This window comes from Chamaea fasciata, unplaced genomic scaffold (assembly GCF_029207755.1).
Source record: "Chamaea fasciata isolate MVZ Bird 193981 ecotype frontalis unplaced genomic scaffold, bChaFas1.0.hap1 SCAF_1, whole genome shotgun sequence".
Taxonomy (NCBI): Eukaryota; Metazoa; Chordata; class Aves; order Passeriformes; family Sylviidae; genus Chamaea; species Chamaea fasciata.
Genome location: NW_027094086.1, coordinates 88,196,366 through 88,217,924, shown reverse-complemented (window position 1 = coordinate 88,217,924; position 21,559 = coordinate 88,196,366). Strand labels below are relative to the sequence as shown.

General features: G+C 42.4%; 1 protein-coding gene and 1 long non-coding RNA gene across 3 annotated transcripts in view; one reads left to right on the top strand and one right to left on the bottom strand.

Moving 5' to 3' along the window:
• Positions 1-21,559, top strand: part of NEDD9 (neural precursor cell expressed, developmentally down-regulated 9) — a 98,498-nt gene that overhangs the window by 18,160 nt on the left and 58,779 nt on the right. For both annotated transcript variants that reach the window (XM_066188154.1, XM_066188164.1), the window contains one exon: positions 9,386-9,599. In XM_066188154.1, coding sequence (XP_066044251.1) covers positions 9,597-9,599 — 3 coding nt within the window. In that variant the 5' untranslated portion in view covers positions 9,386-9,596. The remainder of the gene's footprint in view (positions 1-9,385; positions 9,600-21,559) is intronic.
• Positions 4,271-16,075, bottom strand: LOC136292449 (uncharacterized). Its single transcript, XR_010721900.1, has 3 exons — positions 15,945-16,075; positions 12,095-12,182; positions 4,271-4,420 (listed from the first exon to the last, which is right to left on the bottom strand). It is a non-coding gene; the product is annotated as an uncharacterized lncRNA (long non-coding RNA).

Below are 21,559 nucleotides of genomic sequence, written 5' to 3'. Positions count from 1 at the left end.
ATATATATATATATATATATATGCATACACATTTATGTCAGAGGATTGCTGAACTTGGAGAAGCATTTATTGCCAAGTGGCATGGCCTTCTTTCTGTCAGCAAAACCAACATGTAAATTTGGGCTTGGATGGTCGCCTGACTGGGATACTAAGAAGATGTTTATCTAGGGATGTAACTTGCTGTGACTGGGGGAAGAAAAAAAGCCCACAAAACACTGAGCAAAAATGAGTTACAAAAGCGTCACCAGTGGTGTTTTTGTATTTATTCCAATGCTGAAAACAATTACCCTTTGGCAAATTTTCAAATTCTGTTGATTTGAAAGAATAAACAAATAAACCCCCCCCCCCCCCCCAAATTCGCATGTAAGCCAGGGGAAATAAGCATGAAAGGGAACAAACTGATATTCCTGATGCAGAACTGGATGGGTGCTTAGAGGAAAGCACACACAACTTAACCTCCAAATGTCATATGCATGTCATAACATAAAAATGAATGAGGTACTATTCATAGGGCTTCAAATGAGTAGCTGACAACTGATACTTAACTATGCACATTTAAATACATATCTTTCTTAGGTAACTCCTGCCTTTCACATAAACACATTTGGTTTCAATAAAAAGGTATGCTAGGGGATTTATTTACTCTTTCTTCCCCTGCCTCTGGCAGAGCATACAGCAAGTGTAAGCTCATGTACGGTCAGAGCTGCTGTTTTGGGTTATGTTCACACAGGCAAGAGCAGTCCATGACAATGACTTCCTCAAGGATCCTGGCTGCATGCCATGCATGCCACTCAGAGGAGTCCCATCCCCCTTGGAAATACACGGTCTTGAACAGGGTGGAACACCACCCTCCTTGTATAGATACCCCCCGCCCGCCTCCAGGGGCTTTATCTAGCTCAGTTATTAGGAGGCTTTGGAGGGAATTATACCAAGGATGAGATAAAGATATCAGAAGAGGCCCTTTCCCCAGGACCTTTGTCCCAGGTGTTTAATTCTTCGAAATTCCAGGGTGTGAAGAGAGCGAACAAGGAAGAGCGAGGCATTATATAGCCCCCTGCTCAGGGAAAAGATAGCTGGACCATAGCCAATGGGGTTAGAGAAGGAAGGAAGGGTCACTATGTGGTAAGGAACCCCAGGGGGTCAGAAGGGAGAAACCATTCCCCTAGAGAATTACAACACCTCCTGACAGCTGCCTAGGCAGAACCTGAAAAGTGCCCGCAGCTCCTCACCACTGGCACATCAACCTTGATTTCTTGTTTATTGCCTGGGACCATGCTGGTTCCTGATAAATTGAGCTTGTGTGCCAGAGACTGCAGAATGCTATGGTTGATGACTATCTGCATCCCATCAGGCACCAGGGGGGCTCCTGGCATGCTGATGGGAAGAGTGGGAGGCAGATTTTTGCACCCCCCAAGGCTCTGCTCTGCTGCCTGTGACTAATTCTTCACCTAAATTAAAACACGAGGACTCCTGCTGATACATCCACTTCCAACAGCACAGCCAAGCTTTATTTTTCACTAGCTTTCAACTACAGTACTTTTACATTAACTCATGCCTGCTCTGCATGCTGTTCATTAGGCTCTTTAGTACCCCCTGTTTCGTGATACTTGCCTCCTCCTACCCCCACACACACCTCAGGGCTCAGTGAGTGGCAACCACCACATTCACAATGCTGTGAATGGGGTTAGGTGAGTCTGTAGATTCACCCAGGAGTGAGTACATGTATAGGTGTCATCACCTTCCCCAGGCAAACCATTCAGCAAGACAATGGGTTTGAACCCTAGCAGCAAGGCAGGCTTCTGGCTTTTCCACTGGCAGGCTGTACCTCCCAAAGTGTGATGGGAAAGTGGCAGGGCCTGGTGTACACTGAGTGCTCACTAGTGCAGGACTTGATCCCTGCTGCTTGGTGCTTTAATCCCAACCAACAACTAAGGACCAAGCAGCCACCCACTCACACAACCCTGCTACCCCTGCAGTGGGATGGGGAAGAGAATTGGAAAGAAGGTAAAGCCCACAGGGTTGAGATAAGAACAGTTTAATAATTGAAATAAGATGATAATCATAAAATAATAATTGTACTGGAAAAGAGACAACCAGAAGAGAAAGAAATAAAACATGAGGAAGACAAGTGATGCACAACACAGTTGCTCACCACCCACTGACTGATACCCAGCCTGTCCCTGAGCAGCCATCAGCCCCTCCTGGACAACTCCCCCAGTTGACAGATTGAGCAGGATGCTCTATTTTATGGAATATCCCTTTGGCCAGTTCAGGCCAACTGTCCTGGTCATGCTCCTTCCTGCCTTCTTGTGCACTTCCTTGCTGGCAGAGCATGGGAACCTAGAAAATCCTTGACTTAGGGTAAGCAGTACAGAGTGACAACTAAAACATCAGTGTGTTATCAACATTATTCTCACACTAAACCCAAAAATACAGCACTGTACCAGCTACAAGGAATAAAACTGACTTTATCCCAGCCCAAACCAGGACACCTATCCACCTCTTTATCATTGTTCCCTACTTGCAAATATGTTGAGAGAGGCCCAACGCAACATCTTATACATAAAAGTTCTCAAAACTGGAAAGTACAGAAGCGTATTACGGATCTTGCATCCATCTGTTGCAACTGCCCATGCGGAATTTCCCAACATTTTTCCTACTACTCTGCAGCAGATGGGTCAAAAGCTGCCAGACACTTCCAAGACTTAGCCCAGCTTTTTTTCTCCTGAGCACTGAAATAGCACTACTGAAAAACAAGCCTAGCACAGTTTGCTCAGAGAGCTGACAGAGCTCAACCCAGCAGCTACAGAGCATGCTGTCAACAGAGTGTCAGCAGCGTTTGCTGTGCCCCAAAGAGAAAATCTGCAACATGCACGCTTCTCTGGAAACACAAACAAATTTCATCCACCGCCAGGAGCAAAAGGCTGGAAAAACTAATCTTTGGTTTTGTTTTCTTCCTCTTGCTAACCTCAGGCAAGGCAGTTACCATCCTGCTGCAACCTATCATGCCAAAACCAACACCTTACGTCAGCAGGATATGTGCTGCGGCCCACTGGTTTTTTGTTAATTAATATGGCAAAATAACAGAGGCAGCCACCAAAACTGCTCTTCTCCCTTGTCCAAGTGAAGCTTCCCTACTGATCCAAGAAGCTTTATGCATGCCTTATTTAGCTGCTACTGCAGGGTCCTGCATCCCCCTGCTTGCTTGTACCTCTCAGGGAGGCTGAGAAGCCTTCTCAGGTCCCCACAGCCTCAACTGTCCTCTCACAGACACAATAAAGGTCGGATGAATAAAAACCAAGCATGGGTTTCCCACCAGTATACATGCTATAAATACCTATATCTATATATGCACACACACATCAATCCTCCCAGCCAATCTCAGTCCAGCACTACTGGCATCAAAAATGTTTACAAATTAAAAGGATACTCTGAGTATCCTTTGAGTACTCTGAACCCAGACTGTACAAACAGCCTCTGTATCTGAGTTTCTCAGCTTTAGTCCTCATGCATAGACCCTTTATCAAGTGCTACTTGCCCATAAATCCCCTACCTCCTTCAGCGCCAGTACTTCAAGTGATAGTCAAGGGCTGTGCTTTAGTATCTTAGAAGAACCCTACTTTATTTTCTGTAAAAAGTCATAATATGCTGCTGAAGTAGTGGACATTGTATTGAAAGAAAAATCATGGTCTCTTCTACCAAAAAGAGTTCCCATAGTTTCAAATTTCAGTTTCAGATTGCATCCTTGACATTTACACAGTTCCTGCAAAATGCCTATTACCTTATATAACCCCAGGCATAGTTAATTCGTATTCATCTACTTCCAATTAATTACACTGAAACATTTTTGATCTGCTGTGCTAGGATGGTAGGTACATGCAACAACAACCAAAAGCAGAGGGCTATACTAAAATTAATCAACTAGCCTAAGAAAAATGTTATGTAGGAATAAGAAGGGTTTGGGACTTTTTCCTCTTAATCTCAGAGTTCATTTTGACCTTAAACAAATCTGTTCTTCATTTAAGCTAGCCTGTGAGCAAAGTTGGGTAAAAATCAGAAAACAATTGTCAGCAAGTGTTATAAAAAAATCAAACATTTGGGTTTACTCCTTCCCAAAACAAAACTGTTTAAGAACGTAACTATTAAAATTTTGATATTAAAGCATCTTTTAAGTGGAAATTAAAAAAAATTTTAGATTGCATATTTTTACAACATTCCCTCCCTCCTTCCCCCCCCCCAAAAAAAAAAAAAGGAAGTAACATACTTCAGCTGAAGAGAGGTTTTAGACACGTCTTTCCTCACCCATTGAGAAGTGGCTCAGATGAGATGCCTGATGGCAGGTGCACCACATCCCACCCTGGATGATGATGAATTAGCTTTCTGTGCTCCTCTGCTTCTCCCAAAACATCTCCTCTCATCACTAGGCAGGAAAACACTGTATGAATATCTACAACAGCAACACCACCTGAGAGCCAAACATAAAAGTAACTACATTTGTTCAGAGCTGAAGGGGACATACAATGTATACCAGATCATGCATGGAGCCACACACTGTGAAAAGGAAACAGACCGACTATGCTGCATGATGAGGAGAAAAGGTCTATGATCTTAAACTAAAGGTGGTATAGATGACCTGGACTTTGGACATAGACACTTTCAAAAGTACCATTAGTATTATTTAAAAGCACAAACTCATATTAATAGGATCAAGTATCACTTTCTTAATGTTTTACAATAAATATACTGACACAACAGATTTTCACTTGTGAAAAGGGCTCTTTGAGCAACATTTACACCTCTCTGCTAGAGCTAGTGCAATAGCCCATTATAGTGCAATAGCCCACTATTAGTCCCTTTATGGTCCTCCTCCCAAAAGGTGAGACAGACAGCTTCCAGCAGGTTTGCAGACTGTTGCTGAGAAATGAAATGCAACCCTGAAGGAGAGTGACCTCTGGGATGCTCTTCAACCAGTTACTCTCCAGATTTCTTAACAGGCTGAGACATATTTATGGCCTAAATGTGGAGGTTAAAGCTGCAGTTCAGTACAGCCATCAAACCTGTCCATGCAGCCATATCAGAAGGGTCTCATTTCAGGAACTGGGACTGGCTACAGGATCTGTGCCTGTGGTTTGACTCCAAAGCCATCAGCCCACCTGGTCTAAGCCTGGCAGACCTGTAAACACCTCCAGGTAGGATCCTCCAATCCAGAAGTATCTGGCAATTCTCACTGCAGGCTATTTAGGAATTAGGATACATTCTCTGTTTGTAGGGTATGTTCTCAGTTCCCATGCACATTCTGAACAGCAAAATCAAACAGTAATTAATCAAGGCTTGTGTCTCAGCCATCTAGTGGGAGGTGTCCCTGCCCTGAGCTTTACAGTCACTTCAAATCTAAACCATTTTTTGATTCTATGATCTATCCTTTTATTTAATTAGCTTCTTCTGGTTCTCTCCACTCCTACCTACCAACACTTTCCTCTGCATTTCTGCACCTAGAATTCTTCTGACTGGTTCCCCTGTAAACAAGGTATGTTAGATAGCTGTTTCCATCTGCAAGTGACTATAGCTGGAACCCTACTGTAGAGAATTGTCAAAGATGACACCCTCCTGTGATGCCTAAAATGTGGACTCCTGCTGCCCAAGCCACGTCAAGTCCTCACACCAGGGCTCACTCCCTCACTGTTACTAGCTCAGCTCACAAGGACTGCCTCTGCAGCCTGCTCCTCAGACTCTTCTAATTCAAATCCACTAACTTCCTGTAGTACTTCATTCATACCTGAAAGGGTAACAATTTGAAATACACTGGTGAAAATAATATACCTAAAAAAAGATGAATATAATGTCAAGGAATAAATAATCTGCTTGTGAAGCAAAGGAACAGAGAATTTGTTCATTATGGAGCAAGAGGAAGGGACGAAGTGCCGGATGGCAGATCTGGAAGGCAGGTGGGTTATGCCTTATTTTTTTTCCTCCCTGCTATAAAAGAGTACAAAATAAAATCATGGAGTATGCAGAGCAGTAGTTAGCCCTCTCAGTACAGTGTTGTCCTTCTTTAGAAGAGGGGGGCCTAAGATTTTATGTTGGCATTTGATAAGGATTTCTTTAGTGCTTTTATTTTTAAAAGTATTCTAATTGATCTGTCTTTCCATCATCTTTAGTACTATGGTTTACCCTCATAAAACACATAGATCATAGAAGGGTATTTTGCTCTTGGTACCATTTGGGGAAAAAGAAAAGTTTTTTGTGTACCTCAGACTACACTACAGAACTGAAGGCATTAATTGAAATGTAAGGGTAATGATCTGAAAGCACTCATTTGAGAAACCCTTTTTTACCTCTGGAGTGCCATTTGGTCACCTAAACTATAAAGTCAAGCTCAGGTATCCTGCAGCCTTTGGTTCATGGGATTTAGCATGAAGTCACTGACACCTAACATGGTGGCAAGTATTGCAATTCCCTTCAAGAGTCTCTGAAGTAAGAACGAGAAATGAATGCACAAGGCACTTCATAAACTGGTTCCATGTCTTACTCTTGGGCAGTGGCAAAATCCCCCACCAGCAGATGAAATAAAATGGCAACAGACTTCAGACTTGATGCCCTAAACAAAAGGCCATTCTGCTTTACTCTGTTGTATGGATCCCTCAGCCAATGGCTCCCTCCAGGTCTGTGTTCCTTCCCAGGTTCAGCATGCATCAGCAGGTTAGTATCACATCCCAAGGGACTGCTAGGATCAAACATATTGCCTGTCATGCCATAATTGAGAGTTATCACTTCATAGATATCTCAAGGAGACTCAGCTACACTCTTGATCCACAAGCAAAGGGCCTGACATCGGCATTACTGCAATGGCATAACCTCACCCTATAGCTATGCCTGCAAGATCCCCACCACCTAGACAAACTCCAGCAGTGCCAGCACACTTCCCAGGTCACGGGAGAGCAGTATATTCAGCAGAAGAAAGAAATCCTGCACAAGCTGGTTGGCCGTCACTCCCATGAAGGGACACAAGGCAGGCACAGACTGCCCTTCCTCAAGGTCACACCTAGCGGGAGAAAAGGTAGCCTGGAGGGAACACAAGAGAGGGAAACAAGGTTCCTGCCCTCTGCCTCAAGAGGAGTGGCCAAAAGCAGCCTATGGGTCACATACCACAAGGGCTAGAGAGGAGGAAGAGGAGAGCAAAAGTCATCACTAAAGCTTCTTCAAAACAGAGTCCAGAGAGAGATGAACTAAGTAAGGCCAAAAGCAGCAGTCCTGAAGCAAGGCAGAACATGATGCTTTCATGAGGAATCCCCCCAAAGACATCTTCTACTTGGCCAAACTCTTTGGCTGATGTCTGATCACAATTGTGAATATATATTGAACTAAATACACTGGGTTTGGGGCAACAAATCACCTCTGGTCCCTTCATTCCTCCAGACTTGATAAATCTGATGTACAGGGAAGTCTTTGATCCTGTTCTTTAAATCTTCTGCAGGCTGGATGAGGGGTAAGCAGTTGGGTCCAACACATTGAAAACATTTTAGAAGTTGGGAGGACAGAGGGAGTAAACAAGAAAAAATACAGCCAGCAGCTACTTGCACACAAAAATGTAATTTCTTTTTCTTTCCTGGGAAGTTCTGCTTCTGTGCTTAAGACCCAGACAGACAGGAAAAGCCCTTGCCAGGACATCAGTTTTCCTCATTTGTGGGAACAGAGAAAGGAGACTGCTTTGCAACCTTTACCTGCAGACTTGCTGTCAGTTGAAGGCCCCAACAGCTTACTCAGGGCCTTTGTTATAAATCTATTTTGGTTGGGAGTAGTGGCAGCTGTTCATGCCATGATGGAAGCATACTTTAGGGCAGCAGTCATTCTGTCCATGTCTTCTGTAACTTTGGACAAAGCATTAATGTTGCCTAGAAGACCTGGGGCAGGAAGGAAGTCATGCCTCCTGAATTCTCTACATGCTACTAAGAGGATAGTGAAAGCATCTGAAGTGCAGGAGCCACTGTCATAACTCAGAGACCCCCCTGGCCCCAGCAAGCCAAAAGAAACAGAGGCATTTCTTACAACCACTTTCCTGGATTTGGAAGTACAAATCGTGAAAAGTCACCAAGCTCTTCTTTAAAAAAAAAAAAAAAAAAAAAAAAAAAAAAAAAAAAAAAAAAAAAAAGAGCAAATGTGCTCTGTTTCCAAGGTTTCCTCCAGACTGATTCTCCTGGCAAACAGAAAAGATCCCTAAGCCAAGTAACTCTACTCAGCTTCATCCTGCACATTGCATGCTCAAAGGATTAAGTTATGGTTTACTGTGGCAGTACCCAGAGCTCGCCTAAAACTTCACACCCTTCATGGGTAGCATAAACTATTTGCATATTCCTTTAACTCACAATTTTCTCACATGCTTGCTCAGCTATTTCCTGACACCTCCCACGAGTTATTTGGTGTTTTTTTTTTCCACATAGTTCATCTTTGAACCCTGAAGTGTCTCAGAAAATTCACACTGAGTAATTGGTCATCGGTGGACAGTAACCACTTAATGCTCAGGAGGCAAATTCCATGCAGAATCACAGTTTCAGTGTCCCTTATCAGAATAAGGGTGGGGCCTCAGCACTGTTATGTTTATGTTACCCCAGACAACAAGCAGGTTTAAAAAACAAACCAAAAATGACCTTTGAAAGTCGTGACAGCACGACTGGTCATTTTAAAGCTAGATTAATGATCTTCAGTGGAGAGACTGACCCCTTTATTTTTTGTTTGTATAATCCATATGGTGGGCCTGGCTCTAGACACTGTCCCAACAAGAAAAGCAAAAAAAGTGTTTTTTATAAGTCTGAGTTATTCAAACTCATGAAGCATTATAATTTCAAACCAAATTATTCAGTTGTGCTTTGGTTTACCAGCTGCATTTCTCTCAAAGCTTTTTAGTGAAGTCCACAAGGTGGCTAATTTTACCCTGGATGAGGTCTGTTTGTTCTTTTGGTTCCCCAGCACAAAGCTGCAATATAGGCTGCAGATATGCAGATGAAGGAACAGCTGAAATAAGTATTCCAGAGCTACTGAACAGCTCTGGGTATCAGCCTCCCCCATAAATGTATAGGGAGCAGTAAAGTAAGGCCATGCAGCATGCATCAGTTTATGATACCTGCCAAAATTCCTTAGACCTTAACAGGGATTAAAAAAAAGCCATGCCATTGATTAAAAACATATATTGCTGACAGTGGCAAAGTTATTTAATGACATTTTGGAGAGAATCAGAGCTTTTTCCTGAGGAAAGTCTTGTGCACCATCAGGAGAGGCATTCAGGGAAACCCTGTGCAGAACAAAAGTGTTTGAATTGGCAGGACAGTAAGTAAATGGGAAGACATTTTCCTCCTTTGCTCATCTCTGTTTCATTGACCTTTTCTTTCAGAAGGTGGAAAAAAAGCACTTGAGTCTGTGAAGAAATGTTTGGAACAAGGAAATCCTGCAAGTGAAAAGAAGTCCTACAACTGGGAAAGGCAAAGAACCAGCCAGTGTAACCACAATACTGGATTTCCTATGGAGATAACCATCATCAATGCACAAAGCTCCTGTGTTCCTTCAATTAACATACTGTAGGTGGAAGCCAAAAACACTGGATAATGGTAAGTTTCACTTTCTACAAAGTCAAAAGCTGTTTTAATAGAAGCTTAAGTGCCTTTCTTTTCAGTTCAGCAAGAAAGAGAGTATTTTCTCAGAGGCTGACTGAACACCCACGTTGTTCAGAAGCCAGGCAGAGCGCTCCCTGTTAAGCTTACTTGCAATTACTTGTGCAGTCAAAGTTAGCAAGAGCTGGTGTCCTGGGTGGGGATAATGCTGCAAGTCTTGGAAGTAAATGCATTTTCACTGAACATATTGCCAAGAAGATTTTCTCTGGTAAAGAAGGGGATAGCTTGTCTCTAGTAAATGATGCTTCAGGGGATTGGTACAGGCTATTTGGGGCACAGTACATAAGCATGAGCAAAAACATGAGCAACTTCATCCATCTTCCCATTAAAGGTGAACTTTTGAAGATCACACTGGTCATTTCTCATATTTAAGGGAAAGTTCTAGATGTTAACAGCAAAAATTGAGTATCTCCTATAGACAGTATAAGACACTTCAGGAGGCCTTGTACCCCACCACTCCAAAACCTTCACAAGTTCCCAAATTCATATTCCCCATTTGCTGGTCCACAGCAGCCAATTTTCCCTGCAGAGGGCAACACCACAGGGCACAAACAGTGAAAGAAAAGGAGATTAAGAATGCTGCTGACCTACACATTTAATTAAGTATTTCTTCCTTCTATCAGGCTAACACAGAAACATATAGGCATGCCTATGCATTACCACTCATCTACTCTTCAGCATTTGAAGTCTAGATGACCCTTGAGGCAAGAATCACATCATGCAGAACAAAGGACAAACTCCATGCCATAATAAACATTTCATCAGTGATGAGACCCAATTGGAGCTGAACTGCAGTCTTAACTTTGCTCCTTAGCTTTCACACCCAAAGAACAGTCATAGAAGCTACATCCTTACATGGGTGATAGAAAAGATAAGGATTTTACATTTACGATGTAATTAAATAAATCACGCTGGTCTCCCAGTAATAAATCCATTTCAAATTATCCTGGAGTCATCTTATCTCGCATGTGCTGCTTGAACACTCATTTAAGGTGCTGCCAGAGTGCCTTGTCAGTAGGACAAGGTTGCTAATAGAAACTTCACAGTCCAGAGCCAGGCTTTTGAAGCCAGGCTTGCATACCTGTCTCAGTCTCTAGCACTGTATTCCTTCTTGAGAAAACTATTTCAAAAGAAAATCACAGTTCAATTTTGAAAGGGGTCTGGGTGAAAGAAATCAAAAAAGAACTTGGAATTGATGATTTCATAAGCAACATAAAGGACTTTTTTCCACTTGTTACTGTTTTAGAAAATGAAATGCTTTCCAACTTTCAACATCAAATAGCCCAAATGGTAGAGTTTGATAAAGGATAGAAAGAATCTGCAAGTTTTTCTTGAAATCCCCTAAGATCCCAAACACATTTCTTCATAGTTTTCAGTGAATCTTTTAACAGAGGTCCTTTCCCAGAAGCCATACTTGTTTAGGGTTTACTCCTTGCCCCTTACATTTATTCTCCACACCTTTTGCTGTTCTCACTGTGAATGAAAGTCATGGTCCTTCATACCACCCCTTTTAAAGAAGATAAGTGCATAAACAACCACTGAAAATGCATCCTGCATAAGTATGTCAGTTAAACATTTTCTCCTTCTCTTGATATGTTTTATTGAGGTATAAATCAGGACTACGAGGCAATTTAGCACAGACAGGAATTTTATGGAGGGGGTGTGTAGATCCCCTGGGCTCGTCTGGAAAATGAGAAACATACTCATAGATGATACAGCTTGCTGGGTACAAGATCCACAGGAGCTAGAGAGCACTCTGTCTAGACTGAGATTTAACTCTCTCATTTAAATCAAGTGAAATAGGACTGTGCTGGATGCAATTGCATTAAAACCTCTCTGTGGTGGATTAAAGAGTTTTTTGCAAAGCCAAGTCACACTGAAGAAATTGTGTGGGCAGCATGAATTGGTGCCAAATCACAGGGAGAAAGCAGGAGCTGAAAGGTAGCAAGTGTCTCTGTGTTTAACAAGGCTTTAGCTGCACTCACTTTCTTCCACTAAGCAGAAACATTCCCTTCTCTCCTGGTAGAGAAATGCTTGAGGCTCACTTTGCTTTCTTACATTCAGAAGTCTCAGTTGCAGAGCCTCCTTATTTCCTTCTAGGAAGGTGTAAATTGAGGTCAGGTAAAGAACTTTAGCTTGCTTGCACTTGGAATGTGCCTCAAAACAGACAGCAGGATTCAGATACAGCTTTTTTCTTACTCTCAGAAACTGGTCAGAACCACCTCCCTGTACTTTGGCCAGAGGGCAAAGTCCCCATGATGGAAGGGAATTCTCCGCCTCGCAGTGCTGCCCAGCAGAGGTGATTGCCCCATTGACATTGATGGAGGGATCCTGTTTTTCTCTTAGTTGGGCTATGAGATGTGTACAGACACATTTGTCTCAGTGGCCACCCATTCAGACATCCCCTCCCACCACATCCCCCAAGTCCATACCTGGGATTTGCAGAAGGAAGCACCACAGTGTTTTGTTTCTCCAGCCAGGCCTGCACCCAAGGATCTGGGGCATTAGCATCCCCCACACCTAAAAAGACAACGAGCGTTGGTTGTTCTCTCCACAGTCAGTAAAATCTGGTGTTAGGCCCTGGAGACATCTCACTCTCAGTATCTCAACTAGGCAGGATACATTTCAGCCTTCCTGCCTAGAGAAATATAACTTGTACCCAACACTGGCACCTTCCAAAAACCAGCCAACTAAGCTCTGCCCATGTCTTAATGCCTGCACAATAATGGGGCAAGGGCAACATTTTCCTCTCTGTGCACAACCCAGCCCACACCTGGATTCAGGGTAGCTGCGTGAGTAAATTAAATTGTCCTCTTAGCTGCTTACTTGGAAGCAAATGGCAGAAGCAAGACACAGCAGTGAGTTACAAGCTGAAACAAGTCCACAGGCTCAGATGGCCCCCAGGCAAGTTATATTTGAATAATGTACTTCCCTCTTGACATGCAGCACCTGAAAACACACAGCATTCATTTTTTATCTTTATGAGCCTTCCACTGTCCAGCACTGCCAGCACATGATACATTCTCCAGAGAACAAGACTATGTGCCCCACGAGGTCCCAGATTTTGCAAGAATCCCAGCATTCAATTAATTTTTTCAGCAAAAATACATATTTTTTTACTCAACCTTCAATGCTTAATCTGCTTCTGCAGTTCAGACCATAAAACTGAACCACCTGGTTTGTTCAGGCAGCGACAACATGCCCTTCCTGAGGATGTCCTCTCCCAACATGCCACGGTGGATTTTCTCTGCACATTCCCTGGTGCCTTGCTCTACAGTAAACCGAGCTACTCTGTGACACTTTTTCAGCAGCTCATCCCCAGCCCCTGACCTTCTGCACTTCATCCTTGGCTTCCAGCTGAACATTTACACCCTGGCTAATTGTTAAGGTTTCCAAACAATAGCTAAACACAGGTTTGGCATCAGCAGCAAGTTCTGAATCAGGCTTCAGTAGTATTGTCTGACCAGAGGCTAGGAAGGGGAGAGGCCCCTTGCCAACAGGGAAGGGAAACTGGGATTAATACTTGCACTAAGACCCACAGAGAAAGAGTGGGAGGGCTAGAAGAACTTCTTGTAAAGAGGGTGAGGGTTAACAAGACAGCATAGTACCTTTCAAGCCTCTGTTTTGTTTTATACTTTAAGGTGCAGTAAAATGTATTTATACCCAATTCCTCAGTTTACAAGGAAAGCAGGTTGCCTTAAAGGTTTTAAAATTGGCCTCAGCTGAGCAGCAGTTCTCCAGACTGGATTTTGGGGATTACATTTCACTCCATGAATAATACTTTCATTCATTTTTTCCATCTACAACATCTACCTCTAATTGACAAAGATGGCTTATTTTCATCTCCATTGAAACACAGAAAGATAAAGGCCTGAAGCAGCAATACCAAAAACATACGCAATTACAGAGATGTTGTGCATAGAGCTTTAGATCATCAAAAATCACCATGGAGAAGTTTGGGTATAGTGTTGAGCGAGGCCACAAGAAAAACTGAGTATTTTAGAATTGATTTTGAAGAAAAGTAACAATTGCTTTGATTATATATACAGAAAAAAAAGGAGCTTCAGACTAAATTAGCAGCGGAGGCAGAAAATATACAAGCATGTAACGTAGATAGAGAGTTTTGCATGCTTTTCATTTGTTTCCCATCTGCTATGCAAGTAGTTTATTCATCAACATACATTGGCCACAGTTTATCTAAAGGAAGCCTGGCCTTGGGAGCAGCTCCTGCATTCACTGTTCTTTAATGCAGCAGTAAAACCTCAGGGACAACTCATAGGCAGAAAGTACATCCCCTGATAATCCTCATACAAAACAGAGCAGGACTCAGGATGTGCTGGAAGACAAAGAAGAGTGTGGAAAAATCCTAAGCCTGCTCTGTTTTGTGCCTGTGTCCAACCCAGTAAGTCCTAGACCGCAGCCAGGTACAAGTTTAAAGCCATCTTATTCCTCCTCCCTTTCCAAGTATGCCAAAGTGCAAGCAACGTATATATCTCATGCTCCAGCCAACTGGAGGGTAACAAGAAACAGAGATACAGAGACTTAGCTGAAATTTAGATAATGGGTTAATGGACCAACTGGAGAAAGTATCCCTGAGTTAACAAGGAAGAGTGCAGGAGAGAGAGCACGGGGGTCTAGATGACAACTTTATCAGCTGTTGAGCCACCTGGTACTTAAGGGCTGGGCTCTTCCACTGTACAGTCTCTTAATATTACCTTGGCCAGTTAAAGACAGCCTCTACATGTTATGTTTCACTGTTGTGTGGGCTTACCACATTGTGTATCTGTATCACCAGGATTCACCTAAAAAACAGCCAAAGAAAGCACTCCTTGTACCAATATAAAGCCTTTTTTTGAATGGCCATTTTATATAAAACCCTATTGCAAGGTCACCATTGATACTCCACTGGAGAGGGACATCCAGTAAATACAGATACATATAAAAGGGCTGGAATAGGTCAGTGCAAACATTAAATGCTTGGAACTAACGTTTTGTCGGTCAGAAACAGTCAGACACCAGGGAGAAGTCAGAGAGAACTCCCTTTTGATCGGGCTGAAGCCATTAGGTCTGAAGAGCACAAAGAGAAAACCAAACCAAAGCAAAGCCCCTACCTTTCACAGTTTCTCTAATGTCACCTCAGCCAGAAATACTCGTATTTTACAAGAAAGACAGATCTACATCACACCTAGCAATGCAAACAGCTCAGTGGAGTGTGGCAAGGCAGGACACCCCAAGGGCCACCCACATATGAGCTGGCACATGCATGGACACAGGACCAGCCACCACACCTGCAGGCCAGGCTCAGACCCAGGGCAAACATTTGCCTTTCACAACAAAAACAAATGAAAGGCTTTGGGTTGCCCCAAATGAACAGAAATATTTTTCTCTTCTGTTTTGTTTTCTGTGTGTCTCTTTTTTTGTTTTTGTTTTTTTTTTCTTTAAACTAACAAAGAGCAGGGTAGAAGCGAGGGTCTCTCTGAAAACACTTTAAAGATTTATTTACTTTCATATAATAAGCGAGAGGATCTACCATCTACTTAAGTTCCATGAATACATACATTTCTTATTAGCAGCATTATAATGCCATTAAAGAACAGATTCACTCATCTGCCTACAAATTATTTTGCCTTTCCTCACAATGCCTGTTCTTTTCCCAGAATATTTTTAAGAAGTCTTATTTAACTTTAGTCTTTTTCTCCCTTCTCTCATCCATGACATTTCTGTATGCTCATGATTATTTATTTGGCATGACATTTTGATGTAAGAGAACAGCCAAGCATTGTGTGCATACATAGCACAGAATTACCACTTTAAGAGACTTGGATTCTGTAATTTATAGATGGCACAGAAAACTAACTTAAGGAGTGAAAGTTGAGAAGTGTTATCTGTTCATGGCTTTTGGCAAGACAAATTGAAGTAATATCATCAACTTCAGCTTTAGACAACTTTTGTCCTTGGCCCTGAACCCAATATTACACCTTGAACCTTTCTCCGCTATTGAACCAGAAAAAACATCTTCACTCTATGCAGCTGGCCTGCTCTAGAGGACTACAATACCACCAGCAGTGGTGCCCCGAGCCTGCTCAAGTGGACAGGGGAGACAAAAATGTGGCTTGTCTCAGGGTCTCTGCATAAGAGCTTAGAGATAGACACAGCTCTGTAATTTCCTCCTACTGACACAAAGCTTCTCCTAGATCCCGGGTGACTTCTTTCACAGTTGAGCCCAAAGCCATTTGCAAGTAGAAGAAGGACTTAGTCACTTCCTTGGATTGCAGAGCTCACCTTGCTGTTAAAATCAGGCTTACCCAGGCCAAGCAGCAAACAGAGAGACTTCCCTCCATCACACAAAGGATGACAGCAGCAACACGGGCCATGCCTGCCTGCCCACAGCTATGCAAACCCTAACAGCTACAGACACCTGGAAGAGGAACTGCTGGCTGCTTCCCTCCCTGTTAATGAAGCTTAATTTGAGCTACAGCCATTGTTTATTCAAGAACCTAATAAGAGATGACTGTGGCTATTTTCCACTTAACATCATTAGTTAAACAGAAATTGATTGCAGACGTAGAACAGCCATTGTGTTTTATTACCAATGATTTGTTTCCTGGTGTTTCAGAGCAGATCTAGTTTGGCAGATCTGTTCCCTTAGGCTGCAGACACTACAAGGTGTGGCCACACTCCGTGTTTACAAGCCATTAACAGGGCTCACTTTTGGCTTTTTTCAGCTCCAGGCATGCCAATAAGTCTTAAAGGCTCTGTGTGAGAGAACATGAGTAGAGCTTAGTTTGTTTGTTATCAGTCAAAGATTGCTGACATGCTTTAACTATCTCATAATAGAAAAGCTATCCACTACAGGCAATCATTACTGGTTTTCAACAGAAGACCTCAGCAGCCTTGAACAGAAATGGGCAAAAAAAGGCTTTTATATATCTTAAGTCATTCAAGTGAAACACAAAAGACAGCCCAGATTAGTCTGGCTGGGCTTTGCCACGCCCCGTATGCTGTAGCAGATCAGATTTGTGGAGCTACACCTGCAATAACCGGGATGAAAGCTTGAACTCTGTCAGGCCTATTTTTCTGCAGTAACACTCAATGCATACAAGATCCCACACAATTTTCAGCTGGTGCATATTAAAAACAAAACCAAGCTTATTAAAACAAGCAGTGGGTGTTCTATCAAGCAAGTAGCTTCAGAAATCATTACTGGCACCCAGGACATAGTGGGAAACAGTGCAAAATACCACTGTCAAAAATCTTCTCTGGAGCCTGTCTCAGATTTTTGGGTCTCAGATTTCCCCCTTCTGTGACTTTTCCCCTTTGATACTCAAAGGACAGGTGCCCTAGGTTCCCATTCTGCAAGGTATTCTTCCATTTATAGGGACACCAACAGTATCTAGAGCAATTGTAAGATGTTACTGGCAGATGATCTCTTTCACCATGTGCCCTCACCATCTTGGATGGAGATTCCCTACCAAGCCTGACACCTGGAGTACATAGGAACCACCTTATTTGAAACAACTAACTGCCCCTCTAATCCACATGCTGGTTTTGGTGTAAAACCAACTGCCTTGCTGAGATACAGATAACCTAACAGTGTCCCCAAAGGAGATGCTTGTCCCTAACCTCCATTGGCTACATGTCAATTCATGCCTTGGGTCTGAAAATTTATAGCCCTTCCACTGGCTTCTAACCCATACCAACCATAAAGCCATCAAATACCTGCTGACACCCAGGTTATCACTGGGATGGATAAACTCAAAGAGATTGATAGATTGTCCTTCCAGACTCCCAACAACCACAAAGCAGAGATGGTCCACTCTGAACCTTATCTTCCTCACTTCACATGACCACCCATAAAGCCATACTTTCATGAAGCCCATGTAAGAGATGGAAAAACTACACTTACATATTTTTATTACCTTCCCACCTCCAAACAGGAAGTTTCAGGGAAAATGTTTTCAGGGAGTTACTTAGACCTGTTACAAAATGCTTTCCCATAGTGCCATATACAGCAGCTGATGTAGAAAACACATGGTATAAACTGTAATATTTTAAATACAAAGCTCACTGTTCTGCTGACCCTCTCTAATGTTATGTTACATTTCAGAGTAGCATCTGACTGATGACCCAAACTTGGATCAAATTTGCAGCAGGTACAAATTATGCAGGGCATGATTTCAAGGAAATCTAGTTGGCTAAGTACCCCAGAGTTTTCTTTCACATGACTCTCTCCTGTCCAGTACAGTGGTGAACATCAACTGCAACAATGAGATTTTTTTCCTCATATGGCAAATTCCATATTATTTCTCAAGAATAAGCACCACAAATAAATTCTTATTTCTCAAGACTTAAAGTCCATCTGATGTCAAAATCTACACAGTTTGGTATCACTAATGGGTGTGCTAGCACTGCCTCCTGTGTGACCTTTTACAGTGGTATGGCATTTGTTAGCTTGTTCAATGGCACTACAATCAACTTGCAAATTCACATTTCATGAGAGAGTTTTTGTTCTTAAGCAGCAGGACTGCTGGCAGCACTGTGTATGTTGTGTGCAATAGCATGTGGTGTTTTGTGCAACATCACCTGCAACATTTTACTTTAGATCATCCCCTCCCATTCCTTCCCAAAACAGAACTAGACTCTTTAAGGGTGAGAATAGATTTTACAGAGGATGATTGAGAGTTAAAACATCATGGGGCCTCAAGATAATACTCCATCTGTAGAGAAAGAATAAAGAATCTGCTGCAAATACAGTAAGATTAATGCAGTAATCATCTGCTGGCATGGCACACCCTGGGAAAGAGGCTAATTAAAAAGGATTTGTGGAATGTCACATAGGATTACTCTACTAAAAGCAGTAGCAAGATATCTGGGTTATCAGTGATTTTTAAAAGTTCTAATTAAGGTTCTAGAAAACAGTTTAACCGAGAAATTGAGACCTCCAAGTTCATCTACACTAGAAATACTCTTCATATTAGTTCTGCAAGCATTTACAGCTTTAGAAAACTTGGAAAAGTAAAGACTAGCATCCTATTATCTCAATGCTCTAAATCCTCTTCCCATAAACTGCCAGGGTAATGACTTCCATTTACATCAGTGACTTGGTCTGAAGAAGGAAGGTAGTAAAGTTCTGGTGATTTTATCAGCTGAAGAATGTTATGCACAGGACTTGGTTCCCAGCAAATAAAACTAGCAACCAAATTAAGGAGGTGAAATGGCATGTCCTGCTCTTCTGACAGGTATTAATTTTGCCCAAATCACACAATGTTGAGTTTTTAAAAAGAAAACTAGAAAATGAGTCAAAGGGTACCTCCTCTTCCACCTCTTGTCTATTGAGGACACTGCTGTGCACTTCAGGAACAGGTGTTTGTATGCCTGGTTTTCACCTGCTACCAGGAAAATCTACATCATCATCATTTGTATTCAGGGAAGGAAAGAGTTCACTTACAGAACATCTGTAGCATGATCAAAATTGCATCTAACAACAAAGAGAGACAGATACAGGCAGACATGTTTTCAGAAGTAGGCATCCTTTGGAATGCTATTTGTAAGAAGAGATACAGACTGTGTCACTGAGCACAGATCCTCCTGTGGAAACAGCTCAGGTGCTCCCTCAAGCCAGATTCATTCAATCACAAGCTGCAGCATGCATGCAGGTGTCACAGCAGGACTGACATCAGCAATAGAAATGAGATGAGACCCACACTCTTGTTCACCAGTGTGAAAAGGGTCCCAGTTTATTCTTCCTCACAATTCAGCTTACAGACTCCAACTCCTCACTGACTGACTACAGCAAGTTCCCACTCCAGGCTTCCCTTGCAGACTCCAAATGCAGGCTGTTACCTAGCTAGACTCTGACTGCAGGTTCCAACAGCAGACACCCCACAGCAGTAAGTTTCTCTCCCATTAGGCCAGTCCCTCTTTAGTCCATCATTCCTTTCATTCCCCAGGATGCTTCCCTGACCAGCCAACCCACTCTTACCACACTCATGCTTATTGACTATAGCTGTGATCTATTAAGGGCAGGGCTGGTTTTGGTAATTAACACAGCTGTGACTCATCAGGGGTGAGGTTGCCTGTAATCCCTTCTCCTACAGGCAGGAAAATTGCATTTCTGCACTTTGTCTATCACTGGGCCTTGCATCTTGTCCTGGCTTCAGAGCAAAAGAAGCTGCATTGTCAGGGCCACCCCAGCCAAGGCTCTGGCTGAGGAGCAGTGAAGGGTGGTACAGAAGAGTAAATTCAAGAGCTAACCCTTACAGAAAACACAAACATCATGTTATGACAGGGCCTCCTGTTTGGAAATTGAAGTGTCTTAAATCCCTGAGCCAGAAAGAGTAGAAAACCTTCCTTACAGAAGCAGAAGGAAACAAGACAAAGAACCCTTTTTCTTTGCTTGGTAACAGCCAAGAGAGATACTTCATGGTTTTGTAATGCCCTGAGAGGGCAAAAGTAGCTTTGTGCACAGATGTGGTTTGGTGGGATGAATGATGATGTGAATTTAATTCATATTTTGGATTACTGGAGAAAGATGACTAGAAAGGGTCATAAGCCATGAAGTTCAGATCAAGGTCTGAAACAGCTTTAAGCATTGCAGAGCATGGGGTGACAGGCCTGGGGCTTGGGTTTTGCTCTGGGTCATTGGAGAGAAAATGGTTAGCTACACAATTTAGCTCTGGAATCATTCCTGAATTTGTCTAGATTCATGGTTTTGGCTTGGACTCATTAATGGTAACAATTGTGAGCGAAAGCACAAGGGAGGAAGAAAAGATAACACAATGGCATAAATTCCAGTAGCTCCTGGAAGAAATACGTTTGACCTTTATTATCTACTAACTTCTAACTCTGATGCTTAACTCTGGTTTTTGCTTTTAAAATACTGTCCCTGGCAGAATGGAGTCCAAGGAGAAAATAGACTCTGGAAAAAGTGTGAGACTCTGGGGAGACAGTTATTTACTGGCAGTTTCACAACCGTCCCTGCACTTCTAATGAAATTTCATTTGTCAAATTCAGTGCAACTTGGTGACAAGCCAAGCTTATTCTGTCTGCCTTTTAGCTTAGAAACATCCCTTTGGTCTCCTGCTCTCAAGCAGTGCCTTTAATTCATTTGAGATTAAAAAAAAATTGCAGCTTGTACCTAAAAAGCTGTCCTGAAGCTCTCATGGACACAAATTCTTATTTTATCATGAAAAATGAGTTAAATTTTTGAACTGCTGTTAACACCATGCATAATAAAACATGCTCCTCACCAATAATGCTTCAAAGGGAAATATATACAGCTTTGGCAGAAAAAAACCAACCCACAACTGGTTATGATTTTCTGTGGACTCACCATTGTCTGGGATGAGGCCACCTAATAATAGGAGTCTGGACTTAACATCCTTCCAGCACAGGATGAAATCTGTAGCTTCTAAAGAGGGAATGGATCTAACTTGTTATTGATGGTTTTTAACATGTGAGGCCTGGTTTGTCTACACAGCTTGCACTACATTCCAATGGTGGGTAAACCAGCTGAGCTATTTTGACTTCTCTGGTTAAAATACTACTTTAAGCCTTTTGAAAATGTTTGCATGTTTGGGTCTTAGAGTAGAGCTGTCAACAGAAACAGTCGCAGGTTTTGTTTGGATTTAGGGAAAAGGAGAATTAATGAGAAGAGTTAGCACAAACAAAATGATCACACTTACCCCATTGTTCAGGAAAAGAAGAAGAAGAAAAGAACCTAGTGATTTATTTTAGACAGCCTGAATAGCTGGAGACAGAGAGCTAAAATATGGCAAGGAAATTGCTACCCTAAACAAGATCCTTTGAGGAATTTGTTGAATTTTTTTTTTCTGCCTGAGTTATGAGCCCTTGGAATGCACATACCATTGAATTGCTTGGTAATTTGCACAAACATC